General features: G+C 39.0%; 1 protein-coding gene across 1 annotated transcript in view; it reads right to left on the bottom strand.

Moving 5' to 3' along the window:
* Positions 1 to 1,066: 1,066 nt before the first annotated feature.
* Positions 1,067 to 22,487, bottom strand: part of PPP1R27 (protein phosphatase 1 regulatory subunit 27) — a 60,788-nt gene continuing 39,367 nt past the window's right edge. Inside the window, exon 3 of the mRNA XM_053705886.1 lies at positions 1,067 to 3,556. Within this exon, the coding sequence (XP_053561861.1) occupies positions 3,418 to 3,556 (139 nt within the window). The 3' untranslated portion in view covers positions 1,067 to 3,417. The remainder of the gene's footprint in view (positions 3,557 to 22,487) is intronic.

Raw genomic sequence — 22,487 nt, 5'->3', positions numbered from 1 at the left:
TAGCTATTGCAATCAACTGTCTTGAAATATGTAGATGATCCTATTGTTCCTGATTCAGTGAAGAATAAGCATAAATATATGATGGACTTTTGAGGTGTTCAGTAAAAGAATTGCTAAGGTTCTGCTATGTGTTATCACCCTTCCAAATAAATATCATGTCATCTATAAACCTACCATAGAACACCAGATTTCACCCCAAAGACAGATTTGTAAATATCCCATACAGAGATTAGCAAAGCATAGGGCAAACCTGGTACCTATGGCGGTTCCCTTCACCTGCAAATAATAACCCCGAAAAACAAAATAATTATGTCTCAAGATAAAACAAGTTCATTTGCATATAAATTCCTTTTTGAGATCAGGCAAAAAACCTGTAAATACACAGAGACTGCTGTTAACCCTTAGGGGTAGATTTACCATAGGTCGAGCAGACATGATTCGCTGTAGCAAATCATTTCCGCTCAACCATTCTTGTGAAATGCTTGTGCAATGCCGCCTTCTACTCACTCGCGACCAATTGGCGGCTAGCAGGGGCCGTCAATCATCCCGATCGGCTTGGGATGATTTCAGTCCGCCACCTAAAAGATGGCGGAGATGTTAAGGAGCAGTGGTCTTACGACTGGCGGACCAGAAAAGATGGGGCGTTGATGCAGCATTCGTTGCTTAATAAATATGTGCATTGCACTAGGAAACTATTTTTTCACTAACTTTTCTTTTTTCAGTTATCAATACCACAGGAAGACCATCCTATGACTGAGAGCTGCCACATTGTATTTGGATTCACCTTTTTTGGAATCACCTCCCCAAATCTATTTTTGGACATTGTATGGTATTTCTGGTATCATTGTTTTATATATACTGATTATTTCATTTTGTGTTGTTATATTCACTGGTTATTCTATGTGTTTTTATTGTTATTTGCATTTGGGATAAGGAGGCGCCCCCTAAGGGTGTGGTACACGGTGGTGTATACCACACCCTCTCATTATTATTTTTACACTAAATTAACTCATATCATACCACAAATACTTAAAGCCTTGGAAGCCAGAGAGTGCCAAATTAAAGGGACATTTAAGTAAAGTTTTTATTTATGCCTCAGAAATTATTTGTTGCATTTGCAAAATATCTGCAGACAAAATCAATGTTTTAAAAGCATTTAAAACTGTAATTTTATTAGAAAACAATCCACTGTTTTTAAGTCATGGGCGACTCCCCTTGAATATTTATCTTACTATCTTTTAGTGGCTAATTAAGGAGAGAGAGATAAACAAGCTCCGCACATATCGCCCAATCATTTTGCAGCATGTAGCAGTGTCGGGGTTCTGCATTCTACAGAATTGCACTCCAGCTTCTCAGATGGGAGTGGGAAGTCTTACATTTTCAGTCGTACATTATACAGCAATGCTACAGTGAGCCTCATGTTACTCTACAACAGCCTCTGATTGGCCACTGCAAAGAAGACCAAATATTTTAATTAGATCAGGTTTTTCCAGAGGTGCATTATTGGCCAATGTTGCTCATACAAAAAAAAATAATTTTATATTTTACTGTAATGCAGTGATTATTTGCTGATATATATTGTGCATGCATAAAAAAATTAAAGGCTGTGACACACTGCAAGCGATGCGGCGCTAGGCAAAGCAGCTGCTTCGCTCCACGTCGCATCGCTTCTGAAGTTCAAATATTTCATCTCTGAGCGCTTAGCTACGCGACCTGACGCATCAGAGTGCTCAGAGATGAAAAGGCAGGACACACTGAGCGCGCACAGCTGCATCTACACGCTGCGCGTCGCTCCGCTTGCAGTGTGTCACAGCCTTAACAGTTTTGTTCCTTTAATGTGCTTGTTTGCTCCACACACATCCTGATGTTTGATATAAAGCAACATGGTTACAGTCTGCTTGTGTACAATATAAAGGGGTTTGTGACTGTGTGAGCCCTTGCAGGATAGAACTAGCTCCCTTTTCAAGTGCTTTGAGCTTTTCTCACACACACACCCCTATACTTACGCATTGCTCTGAGCCTCATACACACACCCCTACACCTCACACACTTCTCTTGTTGTGACACACACTGCTTTTGTTGTGACACACACACCACTACACCTCACACACTGCTCTCAGTCTTAAGCCCGTGACACACTGCAAGCGATGCGGTGCGGGGCGATGCAGCTGCTTCGCTCCGCGTCGCATCGCTTCTGAAGTTCAAATATTTCATCTCTGAGCGCTTAGCTACGCGAACTGATGCAGCAGATTGCTCAGAGATGAAAAGGCAAGACACACTGAGCGCGCACAGCTGCATCTACATGCTGCGCGTCGCTCTGCTTGCAGTGTGTCACAGCCTTTACACACACCACTACATTTCACTCACTGCTCTTATTGTGACACACATACACACACCACCACCATACCTCACACACTGCTCTGAGTCTTACACACAGACTCCATTACACCTCACAAAGTGCTCTGGTCCTGACACACACACACAAAACACTGCACCTCACGCACTGCTTTGGTTCTCACACACACATCATTACAACTCACACACTCCTCTTACCCTAACACACACACACCTCTGCCCCCCACTTTTAGAAACACAGCCTCTGTACACACCTCACACTCTGCTTTGGCCCTTACACACTCACACTACTACACCTTACAGACTGCTCTTGTCCTTTACACGGACACACCATTACACTTTACACACTTCTGAGTCTTACACACCTCACACACTGCTCTGACCCTTACACAGACACACTCCACTACACCTCACACACTGTTCTGGGTCCCACACAACTACATTTCATACTCTTTCTCTTTGCACACAGTCTACTGCATGTCACACACTGGTCTTGAATGTGTACACATCACAGTCACACTATGCTACATTTCTGTGTGCACAGTTTTTTTACTGTGGCAAATTTGACTGATTTTTAGATGTTATTTTGTGTGCACGGATATCCATTTATGTATCACTCTATTCACAGTAATATATAGTGTCCTGCACATTAACATAGAGTACTCTGCATCCAGAGAAACATTATGATGAATCCAAATTCCTTTAAAAAGTAATCGGGGCAAATGTTCCCCATGTTCAGACTAAGTCCAGTCACAGTGGGGTTGCCAGGTGGACCCCTCCTGTAGTAATGTTTTTATGCATATTTTTGTGTTTATTGACTTGTAATACACAGACACCATTATACATCTGTGATAGGACAGTTCAACATCCAGTGTCTGTCTGTGTCACCAGAAGTGGCCTGGGCTGGGCACGTTCCTGTGGCACTAGAAAAGGTTAAATCCAAACAAGCTAGAGTAACCTTCTCCAGTTCATGTCCACTGGGTGAGCACTCAAGGATTCTACAGCGGCCATTTTATGGGGGGGGGGTTTATCCCACAGTCATTCTTATCCTAGGCCTTGGTGTCACTTCTGGTGGCACTCAATCACCCCCTCTGGTGTAAAGAGCTGGACCAATTCCTTGCAGTCCGGGTCTATAAGCTGAGATGGCTTTTCTCCATCATCATTCAGAATATCTTGCCTTGCTCCAAGAGACAGAAGATACCTGCAAAAAAAAGATCATTAATGTGTGTGTATTCTAACTCTAGCAGTATACAATTCCTGTTTGGTTTTAGCAATATCTATTCAGCTGGTCTTCATGCTAATACTAATCCCCTCATATTTTCCACAAGAGCCCAACCAAGAGTAGTCTAGTTGATTGTGACCAGATTTGTAAAATAAAGGGGCTAAGCCATTTCCTGAGTCATGTGTGCCAAAGTAGGGACCCAAAAGATCTGGCAATTAACATATGGGTATAGATAAAGCAATGATGGGTTTATATACTATGCATAAAGCAATAATAACCACCTAAATACCATGTTAGGCAACATTAACTTTTTGGTTCCCAAAAGATATAAAAGTATATATTCCTGTTGTTGGAATAATTTGGCGTTTCGATTTGTTCAGAATCCAAATTCGGACGAATTTGTTGAATTCGGAGATTCGGGTCAATTTGAATTTCCGAATTACGGTAGTACCGAATCTACTGAATAAATCCGAATTAGTTCGGATTTATTCGGTAAATTCGGATGGCCATGGATTACACTAGTATTGTACAGTATATTAGGTTATATCACTCTGCTATGGGTTACACCTAATATACAGTACATAATACTAGTCTAATACACAGCACATCCCACCTAACACATACCGAAATTCCGAATTTCCGATCCGAATCCAGCCGAATTTATTCGAATCCGAATGAATGCGAAACAAATTCATTCTAAATTTTCCGAATTTGAATCGATCCGAACCGAAATTCGAAAAAATCTGAATCGAACCGAACCGAATTTTTCGACCATGCACAAGTCTAGTATTTCTCTAGTGTTATTTTTATATTTAGGTGGGAAAATATTGAGGCTTTCATGTTGTGAATATTGCTTGCTGTAGACTTCATCGTTAATTACATTTTAATTTAAAATGTCCCTGATTTACTTTATTTTGCCAGTTTGTTATTGAACCTCAACAAAAATCTCCATGTTTTACTGAATCTGGTTGACATTATACATGAGATTATCTTCATGACTGGCCATGTACAGCATTACTGACAACATAAAGTATTTATGAAATAACATTGCTCTAGATCACAATTAATATTTCCTCCCACTACACCCTTGTCATTTTAAGGCTCATTAAACTCAAAACATAACAAACATATTGTGCCAGATTACAAGCGAAGCACTAAATATCGCTTTGATAAAAGCAATATTTGAGCTCCACTGTGTAATACAAGCGCACCATAATGTGAGCTGCTATTAAAAGTTTTCAGCAATGCGAATGTGGCCTTGCGCTCATATCGCTGGGAAGCATTGTGCTCACGAGAGCGTGCTTCCATAGGCTTCTATAAGAGCCTTGTTCTGATGCCATCAGAGACGGTATCAGAACATCAGTGCCAGCGATGGCAGCAAATATAAATATATATGTATATGCTGATATACATATATATTTATGTGTTAATATGTGTATATACACATATTAACACAGACATATATATGTATATGATTATGTATATCGGCATATACATATATATTTACTGGGAACACACAGTTTCCATAGACACAGAATAAAATTATTGCAATATACATTCATTATTTATTTTGCTACGTTTGCTGTAAAATACATCTGAAAATGTTGCTTGTTTCACTTTCATCCAGGGAGTCTTGGGTTAATACTGTTATCTACTTTGCTATGGACTAGTAGCATCTCTTAAGGTGGGTTATCAGTTTTGCATCAACAATCATGATAGGAAAATCAATCTTTGGAGTTGCAAAGGGAATACTAGGTAGTTGAATGTGTGTGTGTGTATATATACTGTGTGTGTGTGTGTGTGTGTATATATATATATATATATATATATATATATATATATATATATATATATATATATATATATATATATATATATACAAAACACGGAAGGGAACTGCACTCTCATACCGGACCGGGTACACATCCTATGACCCTGCAACATGCTCAGCCCTGGGTGCCACTGGCACTCACAGGAATCTGTGCTGTCCCCAGAGCCACAAGCAGTTAACCCCAGACAGGTCTGGGTGCAAGAACCATAGGGAAAATTACAAAACAAATTAATACAACACACAGAGAAAACCCAGCACTCACTTGCAAGCTCTCAGCTAAGATTTAAAAGCAAAACTGGAAAGGTTAGTCACCGCATCTGGCCAAATGGGACAAGCTCAGGTACCACGTCAAGGTCCTCTCCAATACCTGAGACCCTAAAACAGCCACACAATGCAAGCTTTCAAATCCAAACAAACTGAAAACAAAAAAAGGGTGCACAGGAATATGTAATCACCCTAGACATATACAAAACACGGAAGGGAACTGCACTCTCATACCGGACCGGGTACACATCCTATGACCCTGCAACATGCTCAGCCCTGGGTGACTAACCTTTCCAGTTTTGCTTTTAAATCTTAGCTGAGAGCTTGCAAGTGAGTGCTGGGTTTTCTCTGTGTGTTGTATTAATTTGTTTTGTAATTTTCCCTATGGTTCTTGCACCCAGACCTGTCTGGGGTTAACTGCTTGTGGCTCTGGGGACAGCACAGATTCCTGTGAGTGCCAGTGGCACCCAGGGCTGAGCGTGTTGCAGGGTCATAGGATGTGTACCCGGTCCGGTATGAGAGTGCAGTTCCCTTCCGTGTTTTGTATATGTCTAGGGTGATTACATATTCCTGTGCACCCTTTTCTTTCATGTAATTAGCAAGAGTCCATGAGCTAGTGACGTATGGGATATACATTCCTACCAGGAGGGGCAAAGTTTCCCAAACCTTAAAATGCCTATAAATACACCCCTCACCACACCCACAAATCAGTTTTTACAAACTTTGCCTCCTATGGAGGTGGTGAAGTAAGTTTGTGCTAGATTCTACGTTGATATGCGCTCCGCAGCAGGTTGGAGCCCGGTTTTCCTCTCAGCGTGCAGTGAATGTCAGAGGGATGTGAGGAGAGTATTGCCTATTTGAATGCAATGATCTCCTTCTACGGGGTCTATTTCATAGGTTCTCTGTTATCGGTCGTAGAGATTCATCTCTTACCTCCCTTTTCAGATCGACGATATACTCTTATATATATACCATTACCTCTGCTGATTTTCGTTTCAGTACTGGTTTGGCTTTCTACAACATGTAGATGAGTGTCCTGGGGTAAGTAAGTAAGCTTATTTTCTGTGACACTCTAAGCTATGGTTGGGCACTTTGTTTATAAAGTTCTAAATATATGTATTCAAACATTTATTTGCCTTGACTCAGGATGTTCAACATTCCTTATTTTCAGACAGTCAGTTTCATATTTGGGATAATGCATTTGAATCAATCATTTTTTCTTACCTTAAAAAATTTGACTTTTTCCCTGTGGGCTGTTAGGCTCGCAGGGGCTGAAAATGCTTCATTTTATTGCGTCATTCTTGGCGCAGACTTTTTTGGCGCAAAATTTTTTTTCTGTTTCCGGCGTCATACGTGTCGCCGGAAGTTGCGTCATTTTTTTACGTTTTTTGCGTCAAAAGTGTCGGCATTCCGGATGTGGCGTCATTTTTGGCGCCAAAAGCATTTAGGCGCCAAATAATGTGGGCGTCTTATTTGGCGCTAAAAAATATGGGCGTCATTTTTGTCTCCACATTATTTAAGTCTCATTATTTATTGCTTCTGGTTGCTAGAAGCTTGTTCACTGGCATTTTTTTCCCATTCCTGAAACTGTCATTTAAGGAATTTGATCAATTTTGCTTTATATGTTGTTTTTTCTATTACATATTGCAAGATGTTCCACGTTGCAACTGAGTCAGAAGATACTTCAGGAAAATCGCTGCCCCGTGCTGGAGCTACCAAGCTAAGTGTATCTGCTATAAACTTTTGGTATCTGTTTCTCCAGCTGTTGTTTGTATTGAATGTCATGATAAACTTGTTAATGCAGATAAAATTTCCTTTAGTACTGTTACATTACCTGTTGCTGTTCTGTCAACATCTAATTCTCAGAGTGTTCCTGATAACATAAGAGATTTTATTTTTAAATCCATTAAGAAGGCTATGTCTGTTATTTCTCCTTCTAGTATACATAAAAGTCTTTTAAAACTTCTCTTTTTTCAGATGAATTTTTAAATGAACATCATCATTCTGATACTGATAATGGTTCTTCTGGTTCAGAGGTTTCTGTCTCAGAGGTTGATGCTGATAAATCTTCGTATTTGTTCAAGATGGAATTTATTCGTTCTTTACTTAAAGAAGTATTAATTGCATTAGAATTAGAGGATTCTGGTCCTCTTGATACTAAATCTAAACGTTTAAATAAGGTTTTTAAATCTCCTGTAGTTATTCCAGAAGTGTTTTCTCTCCCTGATGCTATTTCTGAAGTAATTTCCAGGGAATGGAATAATTTGGGTAATTCATTTACTCCTTCTAAAACGTTTTAAGCAATTATATCCTGTGCCATCTGACAGATTAGAGTTTTGGGACAAAATCCCTAAGGTTAATGGGGCTGTCTCTACTCCTGCTATATTTTTAGCGGATGTTGCTGCAGCTTCAACTTTTTGGTTAGAAGCTTTAGCGCAACAAGTAACAGATCATAATTCTTATAGCATTATTATTATTCTATAACATGCTAATAATTTTATTTGTGATACCATCTTTGATATCATTAGAGTTGATGTCAGGTATATGTCTCTAGCTATTTTAGCTAGAAGAGCTTTATGGCTTAAAACTTGGAATGCTGATATGTCTTCTAAGTCAACTTTGCTATCCCTTTCTTTCCAGGGTAATAAATTATTCGGTTCTCAGTTGGATTCTATTATCTCAACTGTTACTGGAGGGAAGGGAACTTTTTTACCAAAGGATAAAAAATCTAAGGGTAAATTCAGGTCTAATAATCGTTTTCGTTCCTTTCCTCACAACAAGGAACAAAAGCCTGTTCCTTCATCCTCAGGAGCGGTATCAGTTTGGAAACCATTTCCAGTTTGGAATATATCCAAGCCTTATAGAAACCCAAAGCCAGCTCCTAAGTACCCATGAAGGTGCGGCCCTCATTCCAGCTCAGCTGGTATGGGGCAGATTACGTTTTCTTCAAAGAAATTTGGATCAATTCCGTTCACAATCTCTGGTTTCAGAACATTGTTTTAGAAAGGTACAGAATTGGCTTCAAGTTAAGGCCTCCTGCAAAGAGATTTTTTTCTTTCCCGTGTCCCAGTAAACCCAGCAAAAGCTCAGCTTTTCTGAAATGTTTTTCAGATCTAGAGTTGGCTGGAGTAATTATGCCAGTTCCAGTTCTGGAACAGGGGCTGGGGTTTTATTCTATCTCTTCATTGTACCAAAGAAGGTCAATTCCTTCAGACCAGTTCCGGATCTATCAATATTGAATCGTTATGTAAGGATACCAACATTCAAGATGGTAACTGTAGGACTATCCTGCCTTTTGTTTAGCAAGGGCATTATATGTCTACAATAGATTTACAGGATGCATATCTGCATTTTCGGATTCATCCAGATCACTTTTAGTTTCTGAGATTCTCTTTTTAGACAAGCATTACCAGTTTTGTGGCTCTACCGTTTGGCCTAGCATCAGCTCCAAGAATTTTTTCAAAGGTTCTCGGTGCCCTTCTGTCTGTAATCAGAGAACAGGGTATTGGTATTTCCTTATTTTGGACGATATCTTGGTACTTGCTCAGTCTTCACATTTCGCAGAATCTCATACGAATCGACTTGTGTTGTTTCTTCAAGATCATGGTTGGAGGATCAATTTACCAAAAAGTTCATTGATTCCTCAGACAAGGGTAACCTTTTTAGGTTTCCAGATGGATTCAGTGTCTATGACTCTGTCTTTGTCAGACAAGAGAAGTCTAACATTGATATCAGCTTGTCAAAACCTTCAGTCACAATCATTCCCTTTGGTAGCCTTATGCATGGAAATCTTAGGTCTTATGACTGCTGCAGGACGCGATCTCCTTTGCTCGTTTTCACATGCGACCTTTTCAGCTCTGTATGCTGAACCAATGGTGCAGGGATTACACAAAGATATCTCAATTAATATCTTTAAACCGATTATACGACACTCTCTGACGTGGTGGACAGATCACCATCGTTTAGTTCAGGGGGCTTCTTTGTTCTTCCGACCTGGACTATAATCTCAACAGATGCAAGTCTTACAGGTTGGGGAGCTGTGTGGGGGTCTCTGACGGCACAAGGGGTTTGGGAATCTCAGGAGGTGAGATTACCGATCAATATTTTGGAACTCCGTGCAATTTTCAGAGCTCTTCAGTCTTGGCCTCTTCTGAAGAGAGAGTTGTTCATTTGTTTTCAGATAGACAATGTCACAACTGTGGCATACATCAATCATCAAGGAGGGACTCACAGTCCTCTGGCTATGAAAGAAGTATCTCGAATTTTGGTTTGGGCGGAATCCAGCTCCTGTCTAATCTCCGTGGTTCATATCCCAGGTATAGACAATTGGGAAGCGGATTATCTCAGTCGCCAAACGTTGCATCCGGGCGAATGGTCTCTTCACCCAGAGGTATTTCTTCAGATTGTTCAAATGTGGGAACTCCCAGAAATAGATCTGATGGCTTCTCATCTAAACAAGAAACTTCCCAGGTATCTGTCCAGATCCCGGGATCCTCAGACGGAGGCAGTGGATGCATTATCACTTCCTTGGAAGTATCATCCTGCCTATATCTTTCCGCCTCTAGTTCTTCTTCCAAGAGTATTCTCCAAGATTCTGAAGGAATGCTCGTTTGTTCTGCTGGTAGCTCCAGCATGGCCTCACAGGTTTTGGTATCCGGATCTTGTCCGGATGGCCTCTTGCCAGCTGTGGACTCTTCCGTTAAGACCAGACCTTCTGTCGCAAGGTCCTTTCTTCCATCAGGATCTCAAATCCTTAAATTTTAAGGTATGGAGTTTGAACGCTTGATTCTTGGTCAAAGAGGTTTCTCTGACTCTGTGATTAATACTATGTGACAGGCTCATAAATCTGTATCTAGAGAGATATATTATAGAGTCTGGAAGACTTATATTTCTTGGTGTCTTTCTCATCATTTTTCTTGGCATTCTTTTAGAATACCGAGAATTTTACAGTTTCTTCAGGATGGTTTAGATAAAGGTTTGTCCGCAAGTTCCTTGAAAGGACAAATCTCTGCTCTTTCTGTTCTTTTTCACAGAAAGATTGCTAATCTTCCTGATATTCATTGTTTTGTACAAGCTTTGGTTCGTATAAAACCTGTCATTAAGTCAATTTCTCCTCCTTGGAGTTTTAATTTGGTTCTGGGGGCTCTTCAAGCTCCTCCTTTTGAACCCATGCATTCTTTGGTCATTAAATTACTTTCTTGGAAAGTTTTGTTTCTTTTGGCCATCTCTTCTGCCAGAAGAGTCTCTGAATTATCTGCTCTTTCTTGTAAGTCTCCTTTTCTGATTTTTCATCAGGATAAGGCGGTGCTGCAAACTTCTTTTGAATTTTTTACCTAAGGTTGTGAATTCTAACAACATTAGTAGAGAAATTGTGGTTCCTTCATTATGTCCTAATCCTATGAATTCTAAGAAGACATCATTGCATTCTTTGGATGCTGTTAGAGCTTTGTAATATTATGTTGAAGCTACTAAGTCTTTCCGAAAGACTTCTAGTCTATTTGTCATCTTTTCCGGTTCTAGAAAAGGCCAGAAAGCTTCTGCCATTTCTTTGGCATCTTGGTTGAAATCTTTATTTCATCATGCCTATGTCGAGTCGGGTAAAACTCCGCCTCGAAGGATTACAGCTCATTCTACTAGGTCAGTTTCTACTTCCTGGGCGTTTAGGAATGAAGCTTCGGTTGATCAGATTTGCAAAGCAGCAACTTGGTCCTCTTTGCATACTTTTACTAAATTCTACCATTTTGATGTGTTTGCTTCTTCTGAAGCAGTTTTTGGTAGAAAAGTACTTCAGGCAGCGGTTTCAGTTTGAATCTTCTGCTTATGTTTTCATTAAACTTTATTTTGGGTGTGGATTATTTTCAGCAGGAATTGGCTGTCTTTATTTTATCCCTCCCTCTCTAGTGACTCTTGCGTGGAAAGATCCACATCTTGGGTAGTCATTATCCCATACGTCACTAGCTCATGGACTCTTGCTAATTACATGAAAGAAAACATAATTTATGTAAGAACTTACCTGATAAATTCATTTCTTTCATATTAGCAAGAGTCCATGAGGCCCACCCTTTTTTTGTGGTGGTTATGATTTTTTTGTATAAAGCACAATTATTCCAATTCCTTATTTTTTATGCTTTCGCACTTTTTTCTTATCACCCCACTTCTTGGCTATTCATTAAACTGATTTGTGGGTGTGGTGAGGGGTGTATTTATAGGCATTTTAAGGTTTGGGAAACTTTGCCCCTCCTGGTAGGAATGTATATCCCATACGTCACTAGCTCATGGACTCTTGCTAATATGAAAGAAATGAATTTATCAGGTAAGTTCTTACATAAATTATGTTTTTTTGTTTTCAGTTTGTTTGGATTTGAAAGCTTGCATTGTGTGGCTGTTTTAGGGTCTCAGGTATTGGAGAGGACCTTGACGTGGTACCTGAGCTTGTCCCATTTGGCCAGATGCGGTGACTAACCTTTCCAGTTTTGCTTTTAAATCTTAGCTGAGAGCTTGCAAGTGAGTGCTGGGTTTTCTCTGTGTGTTATATATATATATATATATATATATATATATATATATATATATATATATATATATATATATAGATATATAGCTATAAGGTGAAGATTAGAAAGAGCTACCCCAATCTCTTAGGCTAACTGCACATGTAAAAATAATTTTAAATTATGAGTTCTAACCAGTCATAAGAACTGAAAGAAAAATGTTGATGGTGGCATTATTACATGAAATATGTCCAGCACACAATATCTGCCTTTTATATCCACATATTATTATTGTCAAAGCATTCTGTGGACGTCAGCCTGATATCATCCTTTATTAATATTTAGTACTAGGGTAAGGCTTAGCATTAGGGCTAACAATAGTGCAAGGGTTAGGGCTAGGATTAGCATCAGGGTTAGTCTTTGTGGCTGCAATATGTGTAAACTGCTATTTGTGACAAATAAAGCTTTAAGGCTGCAGCACACCTTCATCTCGGTAAGAATCAGGCCCTGACTGGCCATAGGGCATACAGCGCAAATGCCAGATGGGCTGGGCTCCTTTGTGGGCCTTGCTGCTATATACCATCCTCTCTTAATATGGGTAACAGTATTAACGCTGTTACAATCTGCCTATTTTGTAAAGCAGAAAGTACCTTATCTGTCTGGCTGTTAAATAGAGATGCTGCAGGATAAGATATCTGGTGTATTATGGCTACCTAGCTGACAGAGGTCTAACTGATGTAGTCTGCTCCACCTTTAAATGTCCAGTCCTGGTAAGAAGTGATACACAGATATATTAGTACTGGTTATGTTTTCATGGTGAATAATAAAATCTACACGTTCTTTTTCCATACACAAAGCATGCATCTTTCGCAGTTCTTAAAGGGAAAGTACAAAATCAAAATTAAATTTTCATGATTCAGACAGAGCATGCAATTTTAAATAACCTTCCAGTTTACTTTTATTATCATATTTGCTTTGTTTTCTTGGTATCCTTTGTTGGATAAGCAGCAATGCACAACAGAGAGCTAGATGAACTAGATGAACACATCTAGCCAATGACAAGATGTATATATGTGCAGCCACCAATCAGCAGCTAATTCCTAGTAGTGCGTTGCTGCTCATGATATGCGATATTGTGAGTTTATCCCCAATGTGCTACAATATGTCAATGCAACAGTTGTTTGTTTGGCTAGAGCTATATATGTACTTGTGGTTACATCCAAGTTCACTGTGCCTTCGTGTTACACCAACCCTGCAAGGTACTAAGTCGCTCTTCCACTCACATGGGCTCCTTCACACACTGTGAATAATTCAGCCGTACAGGATTAAGACATTGTTCTAAAACCTCTGATACCGGAACTGCTCAAAACATGATCCGAACTGCCCCACAGATTCAAATTCAGCACTAAAACTACATACCAACACGTGACAAAAATTCTGCTACACTGATTGGATCATTGTAGCTGGTTTCTTGTGGAGTATCCCACATGAGCGGATCGTCAGTTTAGTACCTGTGGGGTTGGTGTAATACAGAGACACAGTGAACTCGGATGTAACTGCAAGTACATATATAACTCTAGCCAAATGGACATCTGTTGCATTGACAGATTGTAGCACATTGGGGATATACTCACAATATCACATATGGAAGTGTACGGGGAGCCAGTGTAGAAACTGGCAGAGCAGCTGATGCAGATTGGCGACGTAGGTTGATGAGCCTAGCTGAAGCATTCATAATAGATTGGAGGGAGGAGAGGCGGTGTTTGGGAAGGGCATTTAGAATTAGATTGCAATAGTCAATGTGTGACAAAATGAGGGAATTAATTAGTATTTTTGTAGTAAGGAAGGGACAAATTCAGGAAATGTTGTGTAAGTGAGCATAGCAGGATTTGGTAAGCACTTGTATATGTGGGGTGAATGTGAGTTCTTAGTCAAGTGTGATGCCAAGACTGCAGACATGGGGTGAGGTGTTGAGAATAGTCTCCAACTGTCAGAGAAATGTCAGGTTTTGGATGTCTCGAAGAGGGGGGTATAAGAAGCAGCTCAGTTTTAGACAGATTGAGTTGCGGGTAGTGCGAGGACATCCAAGAGGAAATTGCAGAGAGACAGCTGGTAATCTGGTTGAGTAAATAGGTCGAGATATCAAGAGAGGAAAGATAGATTTGGGTATCATCAGCATATAAGTGGTACTGGAACCCAGTGGAGGATATACATTTTCCAAGGGAGGATGTACAGAGAGAAAAAAGCAAGGGACCCAAGACAGAGCCTTGCGGTACTCCAACTGAGAGAGGCAAAGAATCATATATGTTGTTGAGACATATGAAGCAAACCATGAGAGGGATTTGTAAGAGGAGAGGATGGTCAACTGTGTCAAAAGCAGCTTATCGGTCCAGAATAATTAGTAAGGAGTAGTGTCCTTTTGCTGTAGCTGATAACAGATAAAGTGTAAAAAAAAGTCAATTAACTATTTCTTAGAAATGAGGATGATGTGACAGCTTGATGATGACCCTCCTCTAGGGTAGAAATACTTTTCAGTTTGTATGCACATATGTTAGTGCAGCTTTCACTGGATACACAAGTCATCCTCCTACTAAGTAAGTTCTTGGCAGTTGAAGAAGAAAAGCTATCAATTTTCAGGATTCCAGGGCCTGTCATTGCAGAGACGTTTGTTACAGATCAAACACATTACACATATCTCAGGAATTGATACATACATTCTAGAATCCTACCCATCCCAATTCATGTAGCATAACCAGGGCCAACCTTAACATTTGCGGGGCGCTGGGCAGGATACATTTGTGGGGCCCCTCAGCCCACAGCCCTTATTGCCCTCCACTGTATGCCCTGCCACTTGTTTGACCCACCCTCATGTCAACATTCAGTAAACCTATAAAAAAAAAACACACAATATTTGACCTCATGATGCTATAAACACTTCTCATAAACTAAATACAACATATACATTGCATCATCTCATAATCTTACCTCTGACATTGCGGGACCCCGCCAAAAAGTGGGGCCCTGGGCGGGTGTCCCTCTTAACCTGCCCATAAGTCAGGCCTGAGCATAATAATAATATTACCATTATTAATAATAATAATAATAATATTTGGTTAAATACTCACTCCCTCTCTATATATGACTGATCTTCAGCAAATAACAGCTATCCACAGAGGACAAATTCAGCTTCCTTGGAACAGCAAATTACTGGGCAGCACAAAACATATTGGATTGTTTTCCTGGAGTACATGAGAATAAAATAGGATGTTTTCAAGAACTGACTGTCTGGGCAGCAGACTGAAGGAAAAACCATTGACCTTTGTGAAGCTTGGAGAATTCACTGTGAGGGTATTACAGGTGAATAAACTCTTTTTTAAAGAAATGTGTTCATTATATTTATTCTAGCAGGCATTCAAATGATTTTGTTCACAATTATATTGACAAAATAACTCTGTCCATCTTAGCTCTTAGTTTCCACGTATTATTAAATCCAGCTCTTACGCAAAACATAATGTCTATCCGCTGTCTAATTTACCCTTTTTTTTCATGAGAACTTAAGACACAAGTATAAAATTGTGTGCAGTTGAAAGTAAAACGTTTTCGCACAAGCACTGAACCAACCTGCGCAAAAAGCTGAAAAAAAATGTATGTTCTATTTATTCATAAATACATATTTCTCTCTCTCTCTATATATGATGATATATGATGATATCTTGGTACAATATATAACTATACCTATATATTTATATATACATGATGGTATATTGGTATATATATACACAGATATATATATAGGAATATCTATTTTTAAATACAGAACATTGGAATGTCAAATATTTACAGTAAATACATAGATAAAACCTTTATTAAATATGAATATTGCATAAATGTGTTTTCATGTACTTAACTGCAAAGGGCTCTAATGCACTATATATACACATGTGTACATATGTATTATATGTGTATGTATGTCTGTAAATACATATATATATATATATACACATATAAATACATATATATATATATATATATATATATATATATACACATATAAATACATATAAATATATATATATATATATATATATGTATCAACAAGTAGGGACTGCACTCGCTGGATTCAGTTCAAATAATACCTTATTTATTCAATTGTGACGTTTCGGGGTACGCAAACCCCTTCCTCAGGCCAAACACAGTGCACAAGAAACAAAGTGACTTTAAACCCAAATAAACCCCTCCCATCTTACATTCCAAGAAATTGCGCCAAAACCGTATCCATGGAGACCAGGTAGTTACCTGGCAAGTTGTGGCAACCATGTTACACATACAATTTAAGGCATTCAAATAACAGTGGTGTGATTATTACTTCCTAACTGTTAATAAGACAAAAAGAAACACCAGTGTGTAAACACTTATGTGTATAAAAACTGTGAAGACATCATGCTTAATATATACCTTTAAAATTCAGTATATCAAATCATATACAATATAGGTAAAATCATTTGAGTAAATATATAAACCCCTCTGCAACAACGTAGCTTATATGTTCAAGTTTACACACTAATCGGTGTATTATTCGGCACCAGATAATGTTAGGCTGTTTAGACACATAGTTACAGTTTGCGTGGCTAAATGCAATTATTGCAAATATGAGCTTCATATTTAGTGTTAGAGAGAATAAATGTTATCATTTAATATAGACATTTAACCTTTGCTCAGTGAGTTAGGGATTAATGGAATGATCATATCGGGATTAATGGAATGATCATATCGGATTAGGTATAATATTAGTTACTCACTGTATATTATGAATTGCTGCTAATTGTTCATTATTACACTCACACAGGTGACTAACCAACTAAGGGCTTGCCTCCATTGAGTCATAATTCAGTTTGCGTGCACTCGCAAACCGTTAAATATGCTGTCAAAAGCAATATCGTTTATCGACTGTTTCCAATGGCGCGTTATACCTCAATATTGGCAGCTGGACTCCGGCTGCCGAAAACATCTTTGCGTCCCATAGAAAGTAATAGAAGTCGTTAATCGATAAATTATACCATGTTTCCAATGAAAGCGCAAACAGTTAATATACTGTCGGAGGCTGTCGATACATTGAGAAATATTACACCCAGCTCAACTAGGTGTAAAAGAGGAAAATTATGCGTTTGAGACCTATTTTCTATTGAAATTATAAAACTTGCAAATAATGCAAGTGTTTTAATGTAGAAATAAATTGTTATAAGTAATATTTATTGTTGTCTCATGTATAATAATAGTTGAACTTATATTCTAATAGAAATATCAGTATATATTTAAATATAATAATATATGCAAGAACATATCTACAGAATGCAAACTAGACCTAAGCCTAGGGCAGCAATACATATTACTTATATTTATGAAGTGGAAAATATAATTATATTAAAAAATAGTATTTGATTATTAAAAATATGGATAAGTGTATCTTTATTTTTCTTGAGAGGTGATCACCGGTAAGGAGCACGGACGTTAAACCTAAATTCTATAGCGTAAGGTCGGGTTACCTTAGCAACTAATTGATTTTCAAGAAATCCGACATCAGATGGAAGCGTTAACACAACGTTAATTTTCAGTAACACGAAAAGAGCGACTGCACGCTATCCACAAAATATTTCAATGGAAACCTGGTACTAAAATGGAGCCGTAAATTACTTTTAGCTGTCGGCCGCTTCGGTAGCTTACGGCTCCATTTTTAACGACTCAATGGAAGCGAGCCCTAAGATAGGCATTGATCTAACAGGGGCTGTTTGACATTTTTTTGTCCCTAATCGGTCTTGCTATAATCACACATACGGCATACAAGGTAAATGTTGGGCTCCAAGATATAACTTATGAACTACGCTTGCAACATTAGGACACCACCTTAGCACTACCAAGCACATAAACACTGAGCGTAAACAGTATTGAAAATCACGCTCTGACAGGTACGATCTCAATATGCAAATTAGCCACGCTAATACAGAGTCTAGTTGCAAAGCCCGGTGACGTCACGGTATGCTAATGAGCCATGCGGCTGACTAAACAAGCCGTTGATTGGCTGAGTCTGTAACTAGCGCCCAACTGACACACTACAGACTCTTTGAACAGCACAGCAGCTGGGGAACGATTAGCAGCAATTCATAATATACAGTGAGTAACTAATATTATACCTAATCCGATATGATCATTCCATTAATCCCTAACTCACTGAGCAAAGGTTAAATGTGTATATTAAATGATAACATTTATTCTCTCTAACACTAAATATGAAGCTCATCTTTGCAATAATTGCATTTAGCCACGCAAACTGTAACTATGTGTCTAAATAGCCTCACATTATCTGGTGCCGAATAATACACCGATTAGTGTGTAAACTTGAACATATAAGCTACGTTGTTGCAGAGGGGTTTATATATTTACTCAAATGATTTTACCTATATTGTATATGATTTGATATACTGAATTTTAAAGGTATATATTAAGCATGATGTCTTCACAGTTTTTATACACATAAGTGTTTACACACTGGTGTTTCTTTTTGCCTTATTAACAGTTAGGAAGTAATAATCACACCACTGTTATTTGAATGCCTTAAATTGTATGTGTAACATGGTTGCCAGGTAACTACCTGGTCTCCATGGATACGGTTTTGGCGCAATTTCTTGGAATGTAAGATGGGAGGGGTTTATTTGGGTTAAAAGTCACTTTGTTTCTTGTGCACTGTGTTTGGTCTGAGGAAGGGGTTTGCGTACCCCGAAACGTCACAATTGAATAAATAAGGTATTATTTGAACTGAATCCAGCGAGTGCAGTCCCTACTTGTTGATACTTATTGAAATTTTGACTGAGCACCCTGGTTGCTGACTATCTTTGAATTGCGAGTGCAGATACACAGTGGAAATATATATATACATACACATATCTATCTTTAGACATGTATATGTATGTGTCTCAATGTTAAAGCTCTTCATCTGCCTTTTTCCAGCACCTGAGACCTCAAATTTTGAGCCCTTATAACTTTTGTGCGCATTATTATTTTTTTAAATAATTGTTATTAGATGATGCTATTATGAGTGTAACTATACTTTTATTTCGCAAAACATTTAACCACAGCTCTGAGGACGCGGTAATCATTCTAGCGTAAATCGTGATTGCGCTCATGTGATTACTTTTACTTTCAACTTGTAATACCAGCGCACTTTAACCTGCGCGTAAACGTTTGTGCTCCACGCGTAATCTGGCCCTATGTCAAGACTTTTTACAAAGAATATTGTTTTTGTGCATAGAAAAAAACACACTGATGCCATTTTAGATGTACTTAATATACAATGATCTAGAATTTAGATTCATTACAGATATATTCATATCAGTTTTAATGTGACAAGGTTTTGGTCTAGAAGATAAACAGTACTGGATATTAAAGGGACAGTAATCTTTTAAAATAATGTTATATAATTCTGCACATAGCGCAGAATTATATAACATTATCTTAGTGGAAGCTTTCAAAATTAAAAGCTTTGAGAGATTTTTGCTATCAAAGTTGCACTTACCTTGGGGTCAATTTATTATTGGCCTAATTGGCCTTTAGGCTCACCAGAAACAGGAGTTAAAAAGCAGCCATCTATAGACCGCTGCTCCATAACTCATACGCCACTTCTGAGGCTGCGTACAGCAATCCGCCCAATCCTATACGATCAGGTTGATTGACTCCCCCGAATCTGCAGGGGTTGGTATTGCACAAGCAGTTCACTAGAACTGCTTGTGCAATGCTGAATACGGACAGCGTATGCTGTCCGCATTCAGCGATGTCTGGAGGACATGATATGCTACAGCGTATCATGTCTGCCAGACTTTAATAAATTGACCCCCTTGTCTCCTCTTCAGGCTCTTCTGATCAGGTCTTGGTTATCAAAAGCACTTTGCGGGCACTCTGTCTAATCACAGCGCGCCTGATCGCACCATTGAACTGAATGTTGCTCACTCCCGCTCTGGTCTGGTAGCAGGAGCGAGCTACATTCAGTCCAATGGCACGATCGGGCATGCTATGATTAGACAGACTAATGTACAGAATTATATAACATAAGTTTACTGTCCCTTTAATATCTCACTTAAAAAATTACCTTAAAGGGACATGAAACCCCAAAATTTTATTTTATGAATCAAATAGAACATATAGGCCCAGATTACGAGTTTTGCGTTAGAGGCTATGCGGTGCTAACGAGCAGTTTTCTCTCACCGCTCACTTACCTACAGCGCTGGTATTACGAGTTTTCAGAAACCCGTCATTAAAAGACAAGAAGTGAGCGTTGAGCAAAATTTAAATCAGCGGTGAGCTGGTCGTACGTGTTCGTGCACGATTTCCCCATAGGAATTAACGGGAGAGCCGGCTGAAAAAAAGTCTAACACCTGCAAAAAAGCAGCGTAAAGCTCCCTAACGCAGCCCCATTGATTCCTATGGGGAAATAAAATGCATGTTTACACCTAACACCCTAACATGAACCCCGAGTCTAAACACCCCTAATCTTACACTTATTAACCCCTAATCTGCCACTCCGGACACCGCCACCACCTACATTATATTTATTAACCCTTAATCTGCCGCCCCCAATGTCGTCGCCGCCACCTACCTACACTTATTAACCCCTAATCTGCCGCCCCCAACGTCGCCGCCACTATAATAAACATATTAACCCCTAAACCGCCGCACTCCCGCCTTGTAAACATTAGTTAAATATTATTATCCCCTAATCTGCCGGACACTTTTTATTTAATTCCTGCCACAAATCACTCCTCACTTGCTTTCCCCCCCCCTTTTTTTTTTGTCATCACCTTCCCCCCCCCCCCCTTGTTTTCTGTGTGGAGGGGGGACGTCTTGATTTATATTTTAGCACACCTTAATGGACACATTTTTCAAATCACCAAATCACTCCCCACACTCTTCCTCAACCATGGCGGCAAAGTCAAGGGAAAGGAAGAATAAAATTATAGTAGAAACACCAGCCGAAATTCCCCCCTCTCTTACTAGTATCACTAAAACTATCGAAAATTTGAATATGCAAGGGCTAGTAGAGAGTATCACAGGAGCTCTGACCCCAAAATTTGAAACCCTCAGAGATGAAATTAAACAAGACATATTATTGCTTACTACTGACGTTAGACAGTTTTCAAATAGACTTCAAGAGGCAGAGAAAAGTATATCAGATCTGGAAGACACTCAAGAGCCTTTTAGACCTATAGTGGAAAACAACAGTCTTGCTATTAACAAATGACAATATAAACTAGAAGATCTGGAAAACCGCTCCAGAAAAAACAATATTCGCATTATAGGCCTTCCTGAGAACAGGAATCGGGAAGACCTAATTAGGTTTATTTTGGTTATACTAGCACAACTGCTGGACATTCCTACTGCTAAAACACCTTTTCTTATAGAAAGAGCACACAAAGTGGGGGGTCCAACTCCTGATGGAAAGGCAAACTCCAAGCCAAGACCAGTCTTGGCTAGGTTTCTGAACTTTCAAGATAAGGTTACTTTCTTGCGACAATTTCATAAAAAACAACCTATCATGTTAGATGGATCCAAAATACTTCTCTTCCAGGACTTCTCATATGAGACGTCCCTTAAGAGGAAGGAGCTATCCCCACTCTGTACCAAGTTTATCAATCTGGGAGTACAAGCGACCATAATCTATCCAGCTAGATGAAAAATTACTGCCAAAGATCAAACCTTCCTCTTTGACAAAATTAGAAAAGCAGAGAAATCCCAGGTAGTAAAATAAATTTTATCAGGAGTTAGCTAAAAGAGAATTTGTTCTGATCCATGTACTGGTAAAAATTAGCTTGGTTCTTCTTTAATATATGGGAGAGGGTCCAGGTTGGGGAGAGATCCACGACCACCTGGAAGCGGGAGGGAGATTGGGGAGGATTCGGAGGAGAGGGGGCACTCCCCTTTTTTTTTTTCTCTATTCTTTTTTCTCTGAAGAGGCATGATTAGATCTTCTATATTGAACATTATTTCCTGGAATATAGGGGGAATTACATCCCCCATCAAAAGTAAGACCATTATAGCACATTTGAGAAAACTGAGCTCTGATGTTGTATTACTTCAGGAAACACACTTAAGCATTGAAGAAGCAAAAAAATTAAAATTTTCGTGGGTAGGAAAGGTCATAGCTTCCTCCAGCCTAAAAAGGAAGAGGGGGTAGCTATTTTAATTGGAAAAAAAATTAACCACAAAATTTTATTCGTGGATACGGACCCTGAGGGCAGATACTATTTTTGCGGAGAATTTTGGGACTCTCTCCAGTTGA

This window comes from Bombina bombina, chromosome 1 (genome assembly GCF_027579735.1).
Source record: "Bombina bombina isolate aBomBom1 chromosome 1, aBomBom1.pri, whole genome shotgun sequence".
NCBI classification, from domain to species: Eukaryota; Metazoa; Chordata; class Amphibia; order Anura; family Bombinatoridae; genus Bombina; species Bombina bombina.
The sequence above is the reverse complement of the archived record's forward strand: the minus strand, read 5'-3'. Positions and strand labels throughout refer to the sequence as shown.